We start from the raw sequence: 22,231 nt of genomic DNA, 5'->3' as shown, positions 1-22,231 counted from the left end.
GTTCGAACAGTTAGAAGGGACGATAAATTTCGAGGATTTCGTTGGTCTTCGCGTTCGAGGATGCTCGAAGGTTGTTCGAACGGTAGCGAGAGAACGGGCCTATTATCAATTGTCTGCGATAAGGAAGGACTGGTCGGTAGGAAAGCCCATTTAGGATGGATATATCCTGTGGATAGGAGATATCCTTTGTGTAGTTCGGAACTTCGCCCCCGAGAGATCTTAAGCCGTACCCTCGAAATTCGACGACAGAGCCCATCAACGATGCTATCGACACCTCGCAATGTTCGGTCATTGATGTTCATTAAACGTGGTTTCATCATAAGGCTTCTCTCTCTCTCACTCACTTGAGGTATGTTCGAGCATCTATAGATTAGATCGAACAGACTTTCTCTAATACAATAAAGTGACATATTGAAAAAAAATTCTTAAAACGTGGAAAAATATCGTTAATTATTATTTTAAATTATATATTCCTTCCAACATTTTTATTTATTATATTTTAACTATTTTAAATATAATACACAGAGTGCACTGCAATTATATGTATAATCAGCATGAAGATAATTTTATAAAAAAATAAGTAAAAATGTAGAATAAATTTTTATTTTCCAGAACTTAAAAATTAAATAACTAATAACATTTTTTTACGTTTCTAATAATCTTATCGAACAACCTTCGAGCATCATCGATCATGTCGATCGCGGCTATTAAAATATGGTATAAACATTTTATTGAAGAAAATAAATTTTATATAATCTTGATATTTTTCACTTGAAAAATTTTTCAATAACTCGAGAATTATTCGAAATTAAATATACTTTTTTATTTACATATTAACAGTCGAAATGAATGCGATGATATATGATTGTCAGAGATCATTTAAGCTTAAAAAAACATATGTTATTTTTATTTTTGAATTTTTTAAGTCTATTATCTCGCGGAAATAAAATCTCATGTTATTCTACATTTTCGATTTATTTACGAATTATTTCATTTGTCGGAAACACACCCTATATATTTATCATCACGATAATAACCCCGTCTTCGAGAAATTTTCCCGAGAGCCCGTCGCGTCACACGTGACATTTTATAAATGCTTGCTCTTAATATGCTATGTCGAATATCGTAGTTAGGATTATCGTGGCGCGAACGAAGGCGCCTTCATTCGCGATTCAGCAGCGATGATCCAGCCCAGATTCCCGTCCCTAGAAGGCTATGCTCATTTAGACTTTGCGCGCGACTTCATAATACCGTATTGTCCTGCGACACAATGAATATTGTTCTCGTAAAATCTCAAAGCTAATACCGACTCCGTTTTGCTCGACAGTCGAGGCCGGCTGGCTATTTAAGATATTTCGCGAGGATGCGCGATCTCACTCCGATTACCGATAGAAATGCGAGGGCTGCGCTATCATAAATACGTTTTATAGTCTCGACAAAATACTTTATCGCGCTTTTGTGAACTTTAGGACCGATTAACGATTGCGTAACGAGAGATGGATAGCTCGAGATATGCCTGTACTCCGCAATTGCGACGCAGTGTGATACCTGCATCAACCGGCAGCGCTATCAGTATTCGTCCCGTGTCAATCTACGTGCAAAACTATAGATTGCTCGCACGCGCTCGTACGCTTCTCAAACAGCATTTAACGTCCGCGAATGTATTTTAAACGCAATAAAAATATTGAGCACGTTGTTGTTGTCTACCGACATTCCAGCGCAAGCTTCGAATAAACGCGATGTGATGTATGATCTGTGAAAAAGTGACAAAGTTGCAATCAACTAGACGCGCTTTTCTAGCTAGAAAAAAAAAACCAATTTGAAATTTAAGATAATATAAAGTGATTTTGAGACATCTCGACACGCACAAAAGATCTCGACGCTTTTATAATTTAGTAATATTGCCGAATATTGATACGAAACCTTTTTATTATGACGACGTTGATGGATAAGATTGGGTATAATATTATGGAATATATTCAAAGTACTTTTTCAGGATAATTTGACGGAAAATATAACATAGAAGAACTAGGCTTTATGTGCGTTAATCGTCTTTAGATAACTTTATTTATTCATATAATAGTATTTTTACATTTCAAGAGATATATTTTCAAAAAAATTATTCCAACATTTTAAACAAAATGTCCAAATTTTCTTTAGAAGTGTTCATATTTTTCGAAAATCTATTTAAAAAGTGCAATTTATGAGTCTCAAATTTATTTTTAAATATTTTTGTTCTTTTATGAATCTCCACATCTCTGCATATAAAATAAAAAGTAAAGTATTTGTTTTAGTTTGTGAAAAACATCAAAATATATTAATATACAATTGTAATATAATGTATATATTAATATACAATTAATTAATATACATCATTTTTCTATGTTGGCGTGTCGAGATGCTTTCACATTACCCTATTGTTTGATCTGCAAAAATAAGTCTAATTTTCTGTTCGACATTCTAAATGCACTAATTAACAAGCATATCGTATTATCGATCGCTGTTAATTGTCAGCCGCATATACTATAGCTCGATATCCGTTCTCGTTTCTTGGCGTATATCGTGTAGCTAGTTGTTTTGCGGGATTGCTGAAAATTGCGTTTGCTTCGAATTAATATCACTTGTTGTATAGTACGTAAATTTGTCAATTTAATATTAATTTTCAAATATCGACAATTAAATATTATTTATTGCGAGGGATTTATATTTATTTATATGACATAATAATAATACTATTGCATAATCGTATTCTAAATAGTGATTATTCCTGAAATCGATATTTAACCGAGTTTAAATATAATGAATAAATCGTTTGTTTGACAACAAAAATTACTCTGCAGCGCGTTTCTCGTCGGCAACACTTAGCGGACGGTGATTTCATAATGGAAACCCGCATTTCGCGAATGTCGTCCGTGCGAACATATGTAGGAGGCTATAAACGTACGCGAGATACTTTCGGCACTCTGTGTGAATAATGCCGATCGATAGTAACGGCCGCTATTTATCTGCTTTTAAACAATGCAAATTACAATTACGGGTCCGGTTCGCATCGCGCCGTAGCCATTCGCGTTATTTACCGTAAAAGCAGGCGTACTGTTATTCCATTATCAAGCTCGAGCGTTAATTATCCCGCTTATCGTATCCTTCCGATACCTGGCTACCGTACCTGGCTACCGTACCTGGCATCTTCCAGATATAGCCTGGCTGTACACTGTATAAGCGATGTTATCCAGCATCCGGGGGGTAGATTTCATTCATTCATTCCATCACGAAAAGAGAAAGAGAGAAAGAGAGAGAGACGGGGCGCGAATGTATCGCCGGCACGGCATTCGTATCAAAAGGTAATGCATTCATTCTTATGTGTGCCCATGCTTATATTTTCGACGTTTATACACTTTTGCTGCCGGTGCGTGATGCCGCGCATAAAATTCAAATAAACCGCACCATTAAGCTAGAAGGGAAAGGAAAGAGAAGGGTTTGTCGCGTTTACGATGCACAGTCGAAGCCTGGTCTCACACTCTTACCATTTCTTTTTTCCCTCCCTTTTTTCCCCTCCATCTTTTCTATCCATACCGCGCCTCTCGCATCCCATTTTCCCCGTCAATTTATATTCCGCTTAAAGCGTCGAAAGAAGCATTTTTTTGGCTTTAGCAAACAAGCCGAGCATCCTTCATAATATAGTTTTAAAAAATAACCATTTTTCGAATACAAGAAAGAGAGTTTCATTTATCGCAATTTTTTACGCATTTTTTTACGTTTTTAAATATTACTCCGGTTTTTAAATTGCTCGATCATATCGCAACTTTGAGGTGATTAAAGTTGAATTTGATAGATCCTCAATGATGTAATTCGCAACTTTTCCGCATATTTAATCATAGATATCTTATTAATTATATAATCGAAATAATAAATTTCTTTTAAGGGGTGAATGTTCTAACATGATTAACTTTGATTGGAACAAAACTTCTTCAACACATTACATATCGCAGCATAACATAATAAAATACATCAAATAGTCCATTTTTGCAACCAGAGATTTCTCACAAAATTATGACATAATAAAACAATTTGAAGGCTAGAATAATTAACGTCGACAAAATTACAAAAAATAATGATGACTTTAAATGGATTATACTCTTTAAAAACTATTTAATCTCTCTCTCTCTCTCTCTCTCTCTCTCTCTCTCTCTCTCTCTCTCTCTCTCTCTCTTTCTCTATAATTTTACCGAAAGCTCTTTTTTAAATCTCTAAATGAAAAACTGTTCGTTTACTGCCTATTTGAAGTACAAAGTATGAGCTTAATTTCGTTAAATTAAACCCATTGAAATTCTTTAAAATGCATAAATGTGAGAAATTGAGGTTGAAAATAGAAGCAAAATTTTAATTCAAAGAGGAAACGGAAGTCTTGGACCGCGTACGGACTTAATATATTCACGCATAACTTCCTGCTTTATATATTTAATGTTATGCCGCTTTTGCAAACAGCCGCGCCGTGTTCAGCATTGCACGTGCGAGTTTACGAACCTTCGATGATGAAAAAGTGTTACAGAACTTTTGGCTGTGGAAATATATACGCCACATTCTGTTCGTCGGAAACAATAATAACCCGAAAGTAAGTCGCGCGCAAATATCAACGAGCGCGAATTCGTCCAACCGGCCAGCAATAACTCTCCTTAATTATTGCCTCGTAACTACACATGCAGTAGGTTTGTTGGTTTATTTGCTCCGGTTTACTGCACGAAAAGTCCCGCGGCAATTTACTCTGCGGGAAATGTCAGGATATCGAAGAATCAGATTTCTCCCCCGACTTCTTTGCCTATGGTACAAATGTCCTACATTAAGTAAGCATATTACGTGTTTCTTCAATAAACATCGTGCGCGCGCGATACATCGAAGCTATTTCGGTACATGCATCTACCTGCATCATAAATTTATCGATTCCGCTAGTATTCGCGCTTTGACAATTATCGACTGTTACGCATCGTTAGACACGCGTTCGGGTATTTGTTATTACTGTTTAATGCAATACAATATGGGAATTAAATCGAGGATAATAAATTGATAGGCGATGAATAAAATATGGGAATTCTATTAAAGCTATCGACGTGAAATATTTAATAAAATTACGCACAAATGAGATTATCACTTGTTATTATTAACTTATTAACCACACAACTTATTTTTTCTCGTTAATAATCACGTAAATAATAATAATTTACATTGATTAAATATTAATTAATTTAACATTTTCCATGTGTATTTGTGTATGTGTATACTTTTGTTTATGTGTCGTTGTTTATCGCGTTTTCTTATTTTTGTCTGCTATTATAAATATTACATTTCCACTTATTAGTGAAACTCTTTTCATGATTATTCTTTTAAGATACCATAATCGTAGTAAACACATTAACATAAATTTTAATTATGCGAAATTTTTTCTTTCTACAATGTATGTTTATAAGAAGCTTTTTCATCAAGATCTTTTTTTATCCCGACACTACGCTTGCAAGCATCAACTACGGATTAAGACCCGTCCCAGTATATTACCAAGATATATCATTCCGAGTACAAAGTGCAATATCATAAAATTTGCGCGTCCGCTATATAATTTTAAAATAATTGCGAGAGAAAGAAAAAGAGAGAGAGAGAGTGTGTGTGTGTGTGTGTGTTTGCACGTCGCGAGTGCTGCTTAAAAAAACGTGCGATTTTATATAAAACGTTAAATATATCCGCACGCAACCGTACAGAAATCACTGCTGTGTGTTTCGAGAAATAATTTTGAACAACCACGCTATACAATTATAAAATGGAATTTGAAATCTCTCGAGACAAAGGTGCTGGACCTGTCGCGGTATGCAAAAAAAAAAAAAAAAAATCTCGCGGAATTGACATCTCTCCTCAACGAACGACACTCATGTTCCATCTCAACGTTATAATCCGCGAGCGAACATATGCGTCCCTTATTTATCCGGCGTTTATAACTCATTGCTCGTTTTATTCTTCGCTCGTGTCATGCGCGACAGGATTGTTTTTTCTTCTTCTTTTTTTTTAAAGAGGAAAGCAGTCTCGTTGCAACGCATTGTGTTCCTTTTGCGGCGCAAATTGAAGGCTACGAGGCAACATGCGTAAAGAAAATTACGAGCTTTCTCTCTCTTCGAATGCGAGGGAGAAATTACATGCCGTTCCTGTTCCGCGAACTAGCGTGCCCATTGATTATCGAGGCGAGGTAAATATACCATGGTTTTTATCCTTATCAAGATGTCACATTGTAGGAATATTTACTCGCTTTATCTGTCGCGATTCCGTCCGCAATCTGATTAGAAAAACGAAATGTCCTTTTTATCGTATATCTTGATATCGATTCGCTTTGATTAAAATTTCCGTGACATTCCGTGTGGCATCATGAAAACTAAATGCTTTTGTCGGAAATTTAATAGTTGACAGATGAGATTGCTATGGATTTTTAATATAAGCGCAAAGATCATATTTTTCATCATTTTATGCATTTATATAAAAACCCCCGTCATAAAGACAATTTTATTCAATTTTATGATTCTTAAAAAATTAGCTCCTCCGTTATCTGAAAAGCGTCATGAAATATTCTCAGACAAGATTCTCAGCGCGTCCACAAAACTGGCCTTATATACTCCGTTTAATTAAATAAGAGTGGATGGGATACGAGATCGCGCAGAGGCATGCATCGCGCGTAAAGGAGATTTGTAATTTAAAATTTAATAACGCTAAGAACTTGATTTCTATTCCTTTCACCAGAGTAGTATAGCCAATGCCGGTATATAAAAGTAGGTAGACCGTTTTCTTTCAATGACGGAAAGCCGACGTTGAAGATAATCCGATTATAGGAATGCTATATATACATATATGTATGTATATAGCGGGTATATTTTGTCGCTTTTTTTGCAATTTAAACCTATAATCCTGGTCCAATCGCGGAGAATTAAGACAACGATTTCTTATTTGACAGAAGAAATAAGAGAACAAATAAACCAACGACATTTCATTGAAATAAACGCGCGTATTTACATAAAGTCAGAGCGAAAAAAACCTCTCTCTCATCTCCAGAGATAGAAATATATATTAAACGCACGTTTGCCTTGCGTTATTACGTCTCGAAAATGAACATCCGCGACAAATTTAAAAGAGCACGTTCATCTCGGAGAACACTCGGGAAGTCTTCTCCTCTGCTCCGGCTGCACATCTCCACTAGTAACGCAGAAAGATCGGTCGTGCCGAGTAGACAAAATTCTAAATTTTCAGCCTTTTGTCAGCCGACAAGTGCGACTAGAGACGAAGTTGCGTTTCACTGCGACGATGATAAACATTGAAGTTGCAGAACAATCTCTGCCTCAAGTTGCGCAGCATCCCGTTTACTCGTATGGTCTTATCATTCTAATTGAATTCGCGAAACGAGAAACACGAAAAATTCCCAAAAATGCTAGAAATGTTTTAAACATTTTCCGAGAAAATAAAATATTGCGGTAAACATAGGAAACGCATATATATACTAAATTTGCAATAAAGAATTATACTGCATGTTCTGATATAATTTGAATCGCGATCTCGTCGACTCTAAAGCCGACTTAGTAGCAAAAAAGAGACATTTTTCGGTGAATACCAAAAATCCAAATGCAATCCTCTTAGAGATATAAAACGCATAGTATCCGCGTATCGATTACGTTGGCTTCTTTCTGCCCGAGGTGCCGAGAACTCAGACATCACAACGCGTACCTTTTTCGTTCGGAGCAGGAAAAGTGGGTCGGAGGCGAAAGTGTCCGCTTTTATTCTCCCGATATTACGAGGAGAAACATATATGAATATGAAATAGCAAACCTCCCTCTTTGTTGAACGCGATGATCGTTGACAAAGCGCGAATAGAAGAGATCGGCGGTTTTACATTAAATTTTTCGCTTGTAAGTTTGCAGAAAACACAAGGCGGGGTGCGCGCATGTTGATGCATATAAGCGAGATAACGTTTCTCTGCTCTTGTTCCGGTTGATAAGAGAAATCTTTCAAGATTCAATCGTCTCTGCGTTCAAACGGGTTGGGAATCGACGGACGGAATGGTGACGAAGGAAAGGGCAGATTGATCGGAAAATGCTATCTCTTCTCGTTGTCATCGATATTCCGCCGCGAAACGTCTCTTCTCGCTGTCGTTCCGCGACAAACGTTTATCTCTATGGAGATTTCGCGCGAATAATAGTAATTCCGTATCGTCGAATATTTATTCTTTCTCATTTATTGAAATGCGTCACATATGATTATTCATATTTTACGTGTCAGCGCGTTTTGTCTAGACAGAATAATAATAATCACGTTCTAAATAATCGTATATCGTGTATAACATCTGCATAATAACCAAGATTCAACCTCGATAAATTATCGAAAATAATCCAAAATAAAAAATCTTAATTAGCATATAATTCTAACATTATATATAAAAGCATAATTAACATATTTCACAATTATATTTTATATCCACAATTATATAATTGTGTCTGCTTTTTATTAAGTTTTTACGCTCTCTTTATTAATATAAATTGTTGAAGTAATATCGAATAATGAAAAATCTGTACCATGTGTCTCTTCAATGTCTCGAGTCTCTACATTTATTGACTTCGCTAAAACGAAAAATTGATGAAAGTTGAAAGCAAGTCATCCTCAAACTGATAACGGAGTATCTATTCGCTTGTCAGTAACTTCCGTCCGGAGAAATTTCTTTTCCTTTAGAATGGCTACTTCCTGATAGAAAGAGATCGAGTTGCTCGCTTTCTTTGTAATTCTATTGTGAAGCAGAATCGTCGTTCGAATATCAGATATTGTACGTACATATACGTGTCGCGTGCGGAATGATCAATTGAAAAAAATTCTTTTTTTCTTCCGCTATCCGAGAAATAACGGAGCGAGGATAATACTACAATCCCTCGGCATCTCACCGCAATAAGTTTCTCGTTGCTTTATTTTCATCAAGAGTCTCTCTCTCCCTCTTTCTCTCTTTTTTGTATATCGAGCTTAGTATTAAACCGTAAGTAACTTTTACGTTACTTTATAATCCTGTTACACCGTAATATTTTGTATCCTGAATCTTTCGGCATAATTACAAAATACATAACGCGATATTTCAAATTAATCTAAGCAGAGAATATTATATCTAGATCTACCTCTTAGATACATATTCATCGCGAGATTTTAACGTATAAAGAGGACTTTTAACGAGCAAGCTCCGTGTGCCGCTAATCGTCCGCAGACGTAAGCTGACTCTCTGCCTCTAATTGCGATACGAGCGGTATTCTAACAATGCGAGAAATGCGTCTGAGTGAGATAAATATGAATGGTATATATGTATATACACGTAAGAGAGATCGTGCAACAACATCGAAGGAAGAAGTATTCGCGCGCGAGTAGCGAGTCGTAAGGGAGGAACGGAATGGCGGTGCTATTATGCGCGCGACATAGAAGCGAATGAGAAGAAGGTAGTACGCAGCCCCCATCATCCGGACAAGCACCCCGCCGCGAGCTTCTCCTTACGGCTACATTATATGCACTCGAGGTTTTCTCTACGTAGGCCGCTTTATTAGCTCGATAAAATAGGATTACTTAGCTATGGTTTATAAGAAATGTCGGCTTTATCGCGTCGAACTGTAAGAGAGAAAGGAAAGACAATTTTTTTCTCTCTCTTTCGTCCTAGTTCTAACACGAAAGCCAGCTGGTATAACAATATTATTGTGCGGGAGCGCCATAATAATATATAGCAATAGGAACATCTCGGCACCCGCGGGACGTTTCGTATTATGACGATGTGAATGGACAAAAATTCGCTGCAACCAACGTTGTGATCAAATCAAGACTGGTTCCGGAACGAAAAATTTAATGAATGTGAAAGAACTGAACAAAAGTGCGCTTAGCTGGCTTTATTTATTCGATTTATATACAATAATATTTTTATATATTTCGTATGAAAGAGTCAGCTTTATTTCAGCATCGCGAAAATGTTCCAAATTTTCCACATAAATATCGATCTTTCTGAATCTAATAAAAAGCAATCTCTCTCTGCTTTTATTGAATCAATTCTTAAACGTTTATATTTTATAATCTCTTCATTATATATATAATAAACATTAAAGCAAATATTTTATCAAAGTTTGTGAAACATTAAAAATATCTGTTAAAGCAGAGTTCTCATTTTCGTGCTAGCATATCGAGAAATTGTCTCTAAATTACCATACTACATCTGTGGAATGATAAATTTTACTTCAAAACAAATGTTAGTAATTAAACTTCAAATATTAAGTTAACGAGCACCATTCATTTTCGACTTATCTAAAGTATGTATACACGATGTAATCCAAGATAGGTAGTATAAAATGGGAATCTCAGTATTGTCAATATATTTAAGTTTGCCGTTTGTATACTAAGAAAGTTATAAAGAGTATAGGGGTAAAGTACTCTTGAATTTAACCTGTTACTACCAGGATGGGGTGCGCGAGGGTTGTTTACAAAAGTGCATCTCAAGCTGTACACTGTGCCGCGAACCGCGCGCTTGTTTACCTTTTTATCTGACAGCGCTCTTTGTTCCGTGAGCGACAGCAGTTGTCTCTACCTGTGTTCTTCGTAAAAAATAAAGAAACTTAAAAGGCAACTCTTCGTCTTTCCTTTTCTTCTTCTTTTCTTTTTTTTTTTTTTTTCGTAGCTATCGTAGTTTTATTGTACAAGATTCGCGAGTCTCGCAACAACTCCAGTAGAAACATCCTGTGTATATATCGCCATTATCTGTATTACTTCCTTAAGAATCGAGATTTCTCCTCCCACGAAACGGCCGCGGTGGTAACGTTCGTCGCGCACTTTGCGTAAGTAGAAAGAGTCATTCGACGCAAAATTACTCAACGAGGGGAGTATTCGAGTGTGCTCTATCACTATCCGCGTTAAACGCCTAGCAAAAGTATTTAGAAAACTTATAAGAGAAGCACACAGCGCGAAAAACAAATGTGCAAGAGCATATAAGTCTCGAGCGAACGGCGAATCAATCCCATTGCGGTGAACAACATATTCCGTAATTTTCCTCGCAGGAAACTCGTGATGAATCTTGAGATTTCACAACTATCACAGCTACACACAGTTGCGTCGCGAAAGCGCAGCATCTTTTCTTGTGTATGTGTGTGTGTGTATGGTTTTCTCAGCTTGACTCTGTACTTTATGTGTTCGTTCATGCAGGGATTCCGGATTCGCGGAAGATTCCTTTCATAAAGAAATCAAGAAGGTGGTGCGCTAGGACAAGATCAAAGAGAATTATGTCGAAAACAAGCTGGCTGTAAGACATCGCAATGTAAAACGCCAATGTGTACATCGTCTTAGGTTCGCTGCAGTGAAAATGAATGCAAGCTATTGATCTCCTTTACATTCAACCGTCAATAGAATACTACACCAAGTCTTTTCCTCTCTCTCTCTCTCTCTTTATATCTTTCTGTTTCTCTCTGTCTCCCCCCTTTTTTTCCATATTCTATACTCCCTCATTTATGAATAAGCCTTTTAAAGTAGCAAGCTTGAGTCTATATAAGCCCTAACTTCATTCAACTTCTGTCACAGGTTAAACTACGGAATTGTTGACAGACCTCTTTATATATAATTTTCTGTTGAAATATTAAATGTGATATGCAATTACGTAATTTATATGATTGATCACTGTTATAATTTCTGAGATTAATTTATAGAAGAAAAATATATCGTAAAAAAAGATATGTAATGTGTGTGTCAATTTTTTACAGTAATACATATACCATCGAGATTGCATTGTTGAAATAAACATGATTATGCAAAATGTCGCACGATCATAGCGAGCGATGCAATCTGTTGATCGAAATTGGAAGTTCCAGAATACGACTCTCTCACAAACCCGGAAATTAAAAATATTATGAAACTGAAAATATGTGAAAGAATCTTTATAAATATTTTATACATTAATTTTTTACCGCCTAAATTTATTCTTAGAGACTAAAATAAATCCTTAAAATTGATCTATTCGTGATTTTCATTTTATTATTCGCAAAAACAAAAAGAGATATAAAAGATATATAAAATTTTATGAATAAAAATTCTCTCACCAAGACTTAGCTATTTTGATTTAATTCTTTAAACAATATATAACTGTTTAAATAAACGTCAGCAATATAAAACACTAACAAGATAAATTTTTCTGTATAAAATTTATATTTTCTTTCGTCCAGGAATAATAAAAAAGAAGAACAGTCCATTTTCGTGAATATTTCATTCTCTTAAAGCGAATGTGGACAGTGAACAAAAATAGCGAATTATTTATCGGGACACTCGCTATGTGTTTTCAAAGCTTCATAATTTTTTTGACTTTTCGACCCCAGGAACCTTTCAGGCTCTAGCGATTCAAGAGAGAAGTTTCTTAACTCCCAAACGACGCGTCGAGACGTAACAACGTCACCGGAAATACGTTTCTCTTTCTTCTCTTTTTTATTTCCATCTACGTCTTCCGTTCCCTATTTGCGAATGTCCGAGGATGTGACGCGGAATTTTATGCTTCGACACTGGGTTACGCCCGTCACCTTCGCTCTGTAAAATATTCAGATAAGATCCGTCGGGGTACGTCGTCTCACCCACGGAAACCCGGTATGTGCATACGCGGGACATAAAAGCGCGCTATATGGAAATTGAAAATTGACGATCGCGCTGTTATGTCGGCACGTCAGTCTTACTAATTCGCCGTTTTACGCAAATTTTATTTAATTAAGAGAAAGCGTTCCGATGTGAATGGCAGTTAAAAGCGCTTAAAAAGCGTGATGTCCATCATGATGACGTCCGAAAAATATAAAAACAGAATAATCCTGTAACTTTACAAACCATTAAAGGAAAATATACCGATGCCAGTATCTCCGGATGTGATAAAAAACGTGAATCTGCATAATAATGAAAAATGCAACGATAGAAAAAGATGTTAAAAAATTAAATATAAAAATATTTTGAATATTTGTGATCGTAATTCCAGGACGCACAACATGACGCACGAGAGGGAGGGAGAGAGAGAGAGAGAAAGTTTTGATTCGCTGCTAGACTCGTAATTGGAACTGGATTCCCAATGGAGCTATTTCATAATTCAAACATATGCGCGGCTCTTTTCCCGATAACGCAAAAATTTGAAATAAATCTGTGTGTCGGGAGATTTACAGCGAGCATTAAGCATACAGTGCATCGGAAAATCACGTCGTTAATTTCAACCACGTGTGCGGGATGCCAAATCTCTCACCCTTTCCTTCAACAGATTAACGTTACGCGACAAATAACGCGAACACTATGAATATCGATAAAAGATTTGTTTAAAAGAAATCTTGGAATAAAATCTTCGATATTTATGTAAGATGTTATTATGTAAAAATGTATTAAAAATATAATTCCGCGCGCTATATTTCTTGCAACGTAATACATCTTCGGTTTTGTGAATGCTATCGGAAACGGAATTATTTGACGTTAAGAGCATAGGTATCCATTCATCTCGAGAACGATGTCTCGCTCTTCTTGCATCTAATGCTCGGTTTTCTAGTAGCAACAGAACAGAAACGTTCTTGCAATCTGCCACGTGACACCGCGCCGTGCGCGACATCATCAAGCAGTGCAATTTCACGTGAAGAACATACATATATATCGCGCGCGCGCCGCGATTTCGGTCCAAAGAAAGCTTCACCGTAGATTGGAGAGAAAATCTCGAGAAAATGAAAGACAATGAAATTAATACAATGTCGACTGTGCGACGGTGTGTGTTTTATCAATTTTCTCTGTCTCAGATTTTGTGAAAGATGGAAAGAACTTAGCTTCCTTCTTCTAGATCTTTATTTTTCGTTGTTCCGCGGAAACCGTACTTATCTTGCAGACGTGACGTCAGATAGCAAAACGGTATCAGACGTCCGGCACACGTACAACGGTCCTTCTTTTCCCTCCCCCTTTCCCTCTCGCGAAAGATAGGTTGCTGTATGCATGAATGTATGTGTGTATAAAGTCGACCACACAGCCCTATCCTAGAACACACCGACATTAAAGTTCGAATAGTTCGTCAAGACTCGGAGGAGAGAGAAAGGAAGAGCTAAGAAAGACGAGAACGCGCGGACGGGAAAAGCGTATTTAAGGACTGAACGAAATTAATCAAAGGTTCCAATTTACCGCGAAAAGAAAAAAAAAAGAACGCGCCACTTTTTCACGCGCAGAAAGAGCAAAGTTCTCCACTTCACTTCTCTCTTATTCATTGTTTTGAGGAAACTGACATTACGAAGCTATCAGCATCAGCGCGATATGAATCGAATATCGAGTGGAGTGTGCATTATTCGGTGCTGCGGTTTAATTTTTCTCTCTCAATCTCTTCAGACGTTTCTCGACACGCCTTCTCGTATTGAAGTTCCAAGCGCACGAGGAGAGCAGAAATAATATTCTCCGCGATCTGGAACTTGAAATCTGAAAGAATCTTCCGAGATTTCAGAATCTCTCTTAGCAAACATGACACGCGGGCATGTATGTACATCTCTTTGCACGTTCGCAAAATAAACTCATTAATGTCGCATGTTATATGAAGTTGCTCAATAGCTCTTATCATAAGTCTGTGTTTTGCTACGCTTTTCAAATGGCGAAACAATGGGGCGATAAAAATTACGCTCTCTCGGAAAATCACTCTGATTAATTACATGTATCTAACGAATCAAAAGATAGGATCCTTTAAACAAAGTGTAAAAATTTTATTTAAATAAATAGACAATATCTGTTTAAATAAAAATTTTACACAATATTAAAAAATATCTTTTTCGTTTTCTTAAATTTTTATAATCGCTTAATTCAAACTATTATATTTTCTAAATTTTATTAATATTAAAAGATTTTTTGTATTCATGTTAATTATAAAATAAGAAATTATTCTATTTATATAGATAATTTCTTGCGATTTCTAAAGAGGAGAATTTGTAGCTTCTGCATTATTATAATCGTTTTACTATTATAAAATTAAGAGGCTATGAAAGAGAAAAAGAGGCGTATGCGCTACATTCAAACCAACTATTATTATTATGCCGCTTTATTCATCATTTTACGCTCGTATCGGATTTTCGGTATCAATGTCATCATATTCGAGAAGTTGATAAATCATTATATTTCGTAATCTGATTATGTGCTTAAAGTAACATGAGGCCTATAATAGAAGCTCCTTTATAAAGATAATTGATCGAGTACAATGCACTAGATCTCTCTAGCCTCTCTTACTCTCTCCTCTCAGCTACTATTCGCATTACTTACAATGGGACTTTGCCAATGAGCGTGTTAACGATTAATTCGTCCTGAAACTCAACGTTTTCTCGTGGAATCTCTTCATCAACGAAAGAAAGAGAGAGAGGGAGAAGAGGGACAGAGAGGGTCACAACCGGCGACCTTCTCTCACTCCCTTGTCCGTTCTTTTTTTTTGGATCTTCCGGAAACTGCCGCTTTTTCCTCCTGCCTTTGTTTCAAGCACAAAAGAACGATCCCGGGCATTCTGGGAATCGCGCGAACCAGCGATGTAATTGCCCGTACGTATCCCGTAGAAATCGTGGAATTTAAAAACGGCACAAGAGTCCTTTATACGCACTCCGAACGATAATTCCGGTCGTGCTTTCAACAAAATCGGCCGGCACTAAATTCCCCTATCGATGTCATTTATCGAGTCGCTAATCCGCGCATTCGAGATCCCGTATATAATTCCGTACGTGGGGGGATCGCCATTATACATCGGAAAAAAGAATATTCTGTATACACTGTTTGCACCGTACGTACACACCGTTCGGTTTCATTTCGCACGACCCCATTCTCTGCAGGAACTAACTAATTAAAAGAAATGAAGATTAACTTTTCGTTTGGTGTATGCGCACCGTGCCGTTATAGGTTTCCGTTAATCGTAAGTAAGCGACGATAGCGGAATCAGTCTACCGTGGCGACACCTTTAAATGGAGAGTATGGAACGTGCGACTAGTTAATCAATACGTAACGAGTTCTGTATAGGGTATATTTGCACGCTCTAAGGACGCGCCGGCAATCGTTAATTTTATTTCATTTCGATTCCTATTTCCGCGAGAGACAGCTCTCAAATAGGATTCCCTCTCCGTGTCCTGATATTCATCGGTAGGTTTTTCAAAGTGGCGAAAGAAAGGTTGCTCATAACGATATCGACTAGGAGGATTTTGCTGGAATCGAGAGGATAAAAATTTTCATTCAGAAATTATAACTAATTGAAAGCGTGAGAATCTCTCGTAAAATAGGATTATTCTTTTTGTCAAAATTTAATAAAAAGATAGTAAAATTATTATTATTATTATTATTATTACACTGCATTATTTCAGTGCCATATTTCATTCGTTTTAAGCCAAAAGAGATTTAAAGACGCTTCTCAGCATCAAATTTTTTTCGGAGTCTGAATGATCTTTTACGACAGGTCATCGCGGAGCAAGAGACATGGTAACACGTACCTTCTTTCTCTGTTTCAGGTTTATTCGAGACGGACAGCCTACTGGTGCCTGGTACGATGTGCGACCACGAGTTCGTCAGTTCGCAATCGACGCCCCATTACGGACGATTCTACTCACCGCGCTACCCGTCCTCCTACCCGAAGAACATCCGGTGCTCCTACCTCTTCCGGGCAAGGTAACTATAATCCAACCTAGTCGTGAACTCGCGCGCGCTGAATTCTATGGGGAGGAAGAGAGAGAGAGGGAAGAGAGGAGGAGGGCAAGAGAGAACCTAATCCATATATAATGCATCTCTGCGGCTAATCTCCACCTTCGCCATATATATCTACTACTGTCTTAACGCATTTAACGAGACGACAGTCCGTAATCCCGCTCGCAGTTAATTAATGTCCAATCTAACATATCGGAGAATATGTTTGATCATCTCGACGTTGCGTTTCTCTCTGAAGTTTCGCGAGAGAGAGAGAGAGAGAGAGAGAGAGAGAGAGAGAGAGAGAGAGAGAGAGAGAGAAAGAGAGACATTTAAATTTTGCGTGTTGAACCATTAAATCTCTCTCGGGTTTCTCGCTAGTTTCTCTTTCGAATTACTGATAGACGCTGAATTTTCGTACCGTCGCGCTTCTGGCGTCATCCAAAATTTTCCGGCTTCCTGACCTCAACTTTTGCCGTTCATCTCTACTCCTTGTTACTCGTGACCGCTGAAAGTTATGTTGCGAGCTGGTTCGCAGTACAACGCCATGAAAGCTGCGTACTGCGGAGTTGAAGAAAAAAAAAAGTGGCAAGTTCTTGGCATGATCCCTCACAGGAAGCGTCACTATTTTCTAGCCGGCTCCGCAAAACGCGTCGAGACTACTTGCTGGACTCTCGCGAATTTATCCGCGAAAACGCGACTCGACAAAATATAAACAGACATTGATATTTATTTGTCGAATATATTTTTAAAAAAAGTTAAAAATAAATTTCTTCTTCAAATTATATATTTTTATATTAACATATTTATTTTACATTTGATTTATTTTACAAATAAACTGTAGAATAAATTATGATTATTTTTTAGAACAAAAACAATGCCAATAAAATATTAATAAGAAAGAATCAATTTAGAAAGCTTTAGACAGAATAACAATTAAAAAATTAAGCAATAAAGTAATCATAAATAATACTTGTAGATATTTTAGACACTGAATTCAAAAAACATTTGATAATTAATTGAATAATGGATAATGATAACTGTTATTGTTTTAAATATAATACAAACCTATTTATGTATTCTTTCATCAAACACAATTCTCTATAATTATTTTAAAAATTTTAATCCATTTTTTCTCTCAAAAATTATTTTAAATTTAATTATTAAAAGAGGGATTTTTTCGTCTTTTTTTCCTAAATTTATCTGGTTTATATTATGTAGTGCAACTAACAATAAGTTACAATCTAAAAGAGAGATTAAATTTGTTACTTCTTTTTTACTTTATATTTTTTACTTTATATTGATAAAAAAATTCATATCAATATTCACATAAATGTAGGATGTGTTAGATTAATGTTAAAATTAAGAAAGTGCTTTAAGATTCTTGAAACATATGATTCTCTTTTTCTCTTTGTCTATCTTCATAATTTATGTCTACTGTCTATCTTTATAATATATTCTTTGTTTATTTTAATAATTTATTTCCTACTTTCAATTTAATTTATTTAGTATAGAGTTCTATTTATCTAATAGAGTTTCTAGTTTGCGTTATAGAATATCTATCTGTAAACGTCATAACTCACATCAACGTATCGCGTTGTACGGTTCATCGGTTACGGTGGATGTCTGAACCGCGTGTACGGCGATCAAAGGAAATGGTTAACGGTGTCGAGTCAGAACGTCGCTCAATCGTGATGAATTTAATCGCGGCTAGTACGCGCGGATGTGATTTCCGTAGTATTGTGGGTCGCTGCTTAATTGCTGTAATTGTGTCAAAGTAGCGTGCGCGCAGAGTCTCCCATCCCCATCCCCTTCCCTATCTACCCCCATTTCCTCTCCTCCCTTTCCACTTCCCCTATATGTCTAACAGTTATGTCAACGCAACATAGCTGGCCGCCGGTCGCTATGCCAGCCGCTATAAAGCCGGCTGATGTGTGTGCACGCGAATGTATATCGCACGTGTACAGAGTCTATTCGCTCTGCAGGTATTCATGACACTCGCTCTATATTAACGCGCTATACTGCTCTGATGATGGTCTCGCCTTTGTGTCAAGTAGCGATTGCTGCGAGCGAGCCATCTCGACAGCCGTCCCCGGATACGAGAAAGAAAATGGGTAGGGAAGACACAGAAGAAAAGATAATAGAATGTGTCACACAATATTTCGATTCTCTATTTTCTTATGTAAAGCGTAGGTTCTTTCGTGGTACTCTTTTACAAAGGCATATTTTCTCCCTCTTTCTCTCTCTTTTTCTCGCTCTCTGTCGTTTGACTGTGAATCTTTTTACGCAAAGAGAGATTTGTGGTCCCGCCACGCTGTTCACAGCCGCCACTACTGCCGCCGTCGTTTTAACAAATTCATACGCTAGGTGCGCTTATAACGAAATTAATTACAACCCCCGCCCATCTTGTTTCATTAGTACCGCCGGGAATAGGATAAACCGCCACACGGACGAAAAATGCGCGTAATAATATTTCCGCATTCATAAAAATTCAGGCTTTAATATCGCGCGTTTAAAATAGCCTCCACAGGAACAAGTGTGACGTTATAATGTAAAATATAACTCGATTGACTTTGATTTCAGATTGAAGGAGAGAATCCGTTTGGTTTTCGAGGAGATCTCGCTGCAAAAAGGAGACCTGAGGCGAGTATTAACTACATTTTTTATTGAGTTTGTGTTGTGACGACAAAAACGTGGGGCGAATAAGTTAGTACGTATCGTCGAACGCGAAAAATAACGACAAACAATAGCGAAGAATAAATCGATGAATTAGAGATTATATAGTTCGCCTCTCTGACGTCGCGCGTTTCGAAAAACTTTGTTCCATCATAAATGGTTTACGAATTTCTCCTCCCTGCGCGTTCTTCTCCGAAGTTGATAGATTTGCGAGAGAGCAACGTTCGGCGCATCCGCGAGAAAAAGTTTCCCGTACATCCCTCGCATATTCAGGATAGAAATTGAGTTCTACAAGTTGCGAAAGAGAAAAAGCAAAGGGTGGGAGAGCGAGATAGTGGTAGGGGAAGGGAGATTTAGCAGAAGGGATCAAAGTCGCGAATCCACGAAGTATGACCGAGAGAAGGGTGGAAAAGGGAGGCTGCCTCGTCCATGTAAACGACGCACCATTAAGCCCCCGTCGGCTGATAGAACGGCATTTGCGCGATCTGTCGATTTAAAACTTTGAAACTGTCGCCTGCCTCCTTCCCCTCCCCCTTCCAGGCATGCGGAGCGTTAAAAACAGTTCGCGACCCCAAAAACCGCGACAAACGGATATATAAAATGGAATATGCGGTGACACCGTGACACGTTCGGATGCTATCGGTTCTTTGACACGGACAATTTAATTCTTATTCGACGATTAAAAGCCATTTCTCTAGTATTTGTTTAATATTGTGGTATTATTTACTCGTATTGGTTATTAGTTATTATATCTATTTTTTTTTATCACCGCGAGAATACAAGAGTATTTCGATATCGAGGATTTCGTATATCGAGCCACTATGTGCACTCAGGATAATTCGACCACTTTGAATTTGTCGACTTTTATTGCGCGCTTGCCGAACTAATAATCCCTTACAACTTGAGTGAGACGCAAAATGAAAACCGCAGAACCATTAAAACTTTAAGACACGTTTGAACACATTTACACACACGCGTGCAATATTTTCGCATCCGTGCAAATCTAAAAGAAAAAAAATAATTGAACTCGAAATTACAAGAGTATTCAACCGTTATTGCCAAAAACGAGGGCCCGTTTTTATAACTTGGTTAGAAATTTCATTGGTTTCGCGTAGTAGATAGTCGCGATTCTATCTCCTCGGAATTGAACTCGAAGATAAAAATACGTTCACATTTCTCGTCACGACAATATTGCGAACGTGTTTTTTCCTTCGAAGCATCTAATATACAATATTGGCTATATTTTCATCGATGCTTTTTGTTTAGTAAGCTCTTTCTGAATTTTAATTCATTTGAATAAAATCAACTTTTTTTACGACTTTAATCGTGATTTTTGATAAAACTTCAAACTCTTTAAATGAAAAGATCAAACATTATTATTTATTTCTGAATGATTAATGATGATAAAAATGATAACAAAAAGATTAGTAGTTTCCAAGAAAAAGATACGTAAAAATATTGAAAAACGTGATTTTCAGGAAAGGTTTTGTTGACGTCATTCTTATATGTTCAAGTTTTTTGAAGTACATACTTATATATATGTTAGATATATATTTAAAAATTATTTTATACAACTCCAAATGTTTAAAGAATTATCTACATTTTTCTTAAAAAAATTAAATAGTTTTAATATTTTAGTATACTTTTTTAAGTACACCCACCCCTTAATATGTACGAATCAATTATAGGAATGAAACTTGAAAAGAGAGAAAGAGTGCTCGTGGGTTTTATAGAAGCAGAGATGCTATTCCTTTCTATTACTTATTTACAGCAGCGAGAAAACCTGTGCATCTCGGTTCGCGTTCTTAACGATTTAATCACGAGGCACTTTTCTCACGATGAAGCTTTTGCATACTCCACTTTTGCGGAGTGTATTGTAAATTTTAAAGACTCGGTGCGCGGGCGCTCCGTTACGGTAATCGTGAATTACGACGCTATTATTCTGTTATTAACGTTTAAGATCTAACGAGCGTCAGAGAATCGAGGGCGCGAAACTTTTCTATTTAAAACTTTCTCATCCGATACACGATCGCGGGCAAATCTCTCAAACAATTATATAGCTCAGTCAGTCGGCAATAAAGACCGGCAGATGGATTAAGCACGCAATGGAGATTTACGCGCGCGATAAAGTCGTCTTTGTTCCCTTTCCCTCCCCCCTCCTACCCCCTTTCTCAGCCAGTCTTAATTTTCTCCGTTTACACGCCTTAAATCTAATCCCGTGTAATTGACGCCTATAATTAACCGGCGAAAACACCCGGTTTGGCGCGAGCGCTATCTGATCTGTCGCCGGAGATCAAATCCATTCCGTTCCGGATTAATTTCAGAATAAACTCTCCAAACGATCGCAAAAGTTACTCCGTGCTACTCTGAGGATTTTATCGGCCAGGAGAGACGACGACACGAATAGATAATCGGCGTCGATCGGCCTGGCCGGCTATGGATAAAACATTCGAGTGGCGGAGATAAAGAGAGTCGTCGGCGCTCCTCGGGGAGAGGCGTAAAGCCAAACGAACCATTAAATTAATCAAACGAAAACTGATTTGTTTGCCGAGGAGCAAAGGGATGTAAGGGGTAACGTGAGGAATGTCGAATTGATGTAGAATTCCAACTCGCGCGCGGAATCGCTCGAGAAGAATTTCGCGAGAAGAACATGTCTTCCAGTGTGTCCCTTTATTCTTTAAGACATTTACAACATCTTCCCTGATGTATGTAGTCTTTGGGAGTATATCGTGGAACGTAGATAATGTCAGCCGTGTATTGTAGGATAGAGAAAAGATACAAAATGGCCGGAGCGACAACGATAAGTGAGGGTCGCCTTGCGCGTCGTTACGCGTCATGGACGTCGATTTTGCAAATT

At 37.2% G+C, this 22,231-nt stretch overlaps 1 protein-coding gene and 1 long non-coding RNA gene across 2 annotated transcripts in view; one reads left to right on the top strand and one right to left on the bottom strand.

Moving 5' to 3' along the window:
• Window positions 1-22,231, top strand: part of Sol1 (CUB domain-containing protein Sol1) — a 281,663-nt gene that overhangs the window by 106,664 nt on the left and 152,768 nt on the right. Inside the window, exons 5-6 of the mRNA XM_083052020.1 lie at window positions 16,527-16,683; window positions 19,282-19,341. Of these exons, the coding sequence (XP_082908146.1) occupies window positions 16,527-16,683; window positions 19,282-19,341 (217 nt within the window). The remainder of the gene's footprint in view (window positions 1-16,526; window positions 16,684-19,281; window positions 19,342-22,231) is intronic.
• The window catches only part of LOC145944108 (uncharacterized), a 92,439-nt gene that overhangs the window by 39,853 nt on the left and 30,355 nt on the right, over window positions 1-22,231 (bottom strand). The gene's annotated exons all lie outside the window — the stretch shown is intronic.

The sequence above is a fragment of the Prenolepis imparis genome, unplaced genomic scaffold (genome assembly GCF_030444845.1).
Source record: "Prenolepis imparis isolate NDT839.2.m4 unplaced genomic scaffold, iyPreImpa1.0 SCAF_1, whole genome shotgun sequence".
In the NCBI taxonomy this organism is placed as follows: Eukaryota; Metazoa; Arthropoda; class Insecta; order Hymenoptera; family Formicidae; genus Prenolepis; species Prenolepis imparis.
The sequence above is the reverse complement of the archived record's forward strand: the minus strand, read 5'-3'. Positions and strand labels throughout refer to the sequence as shown.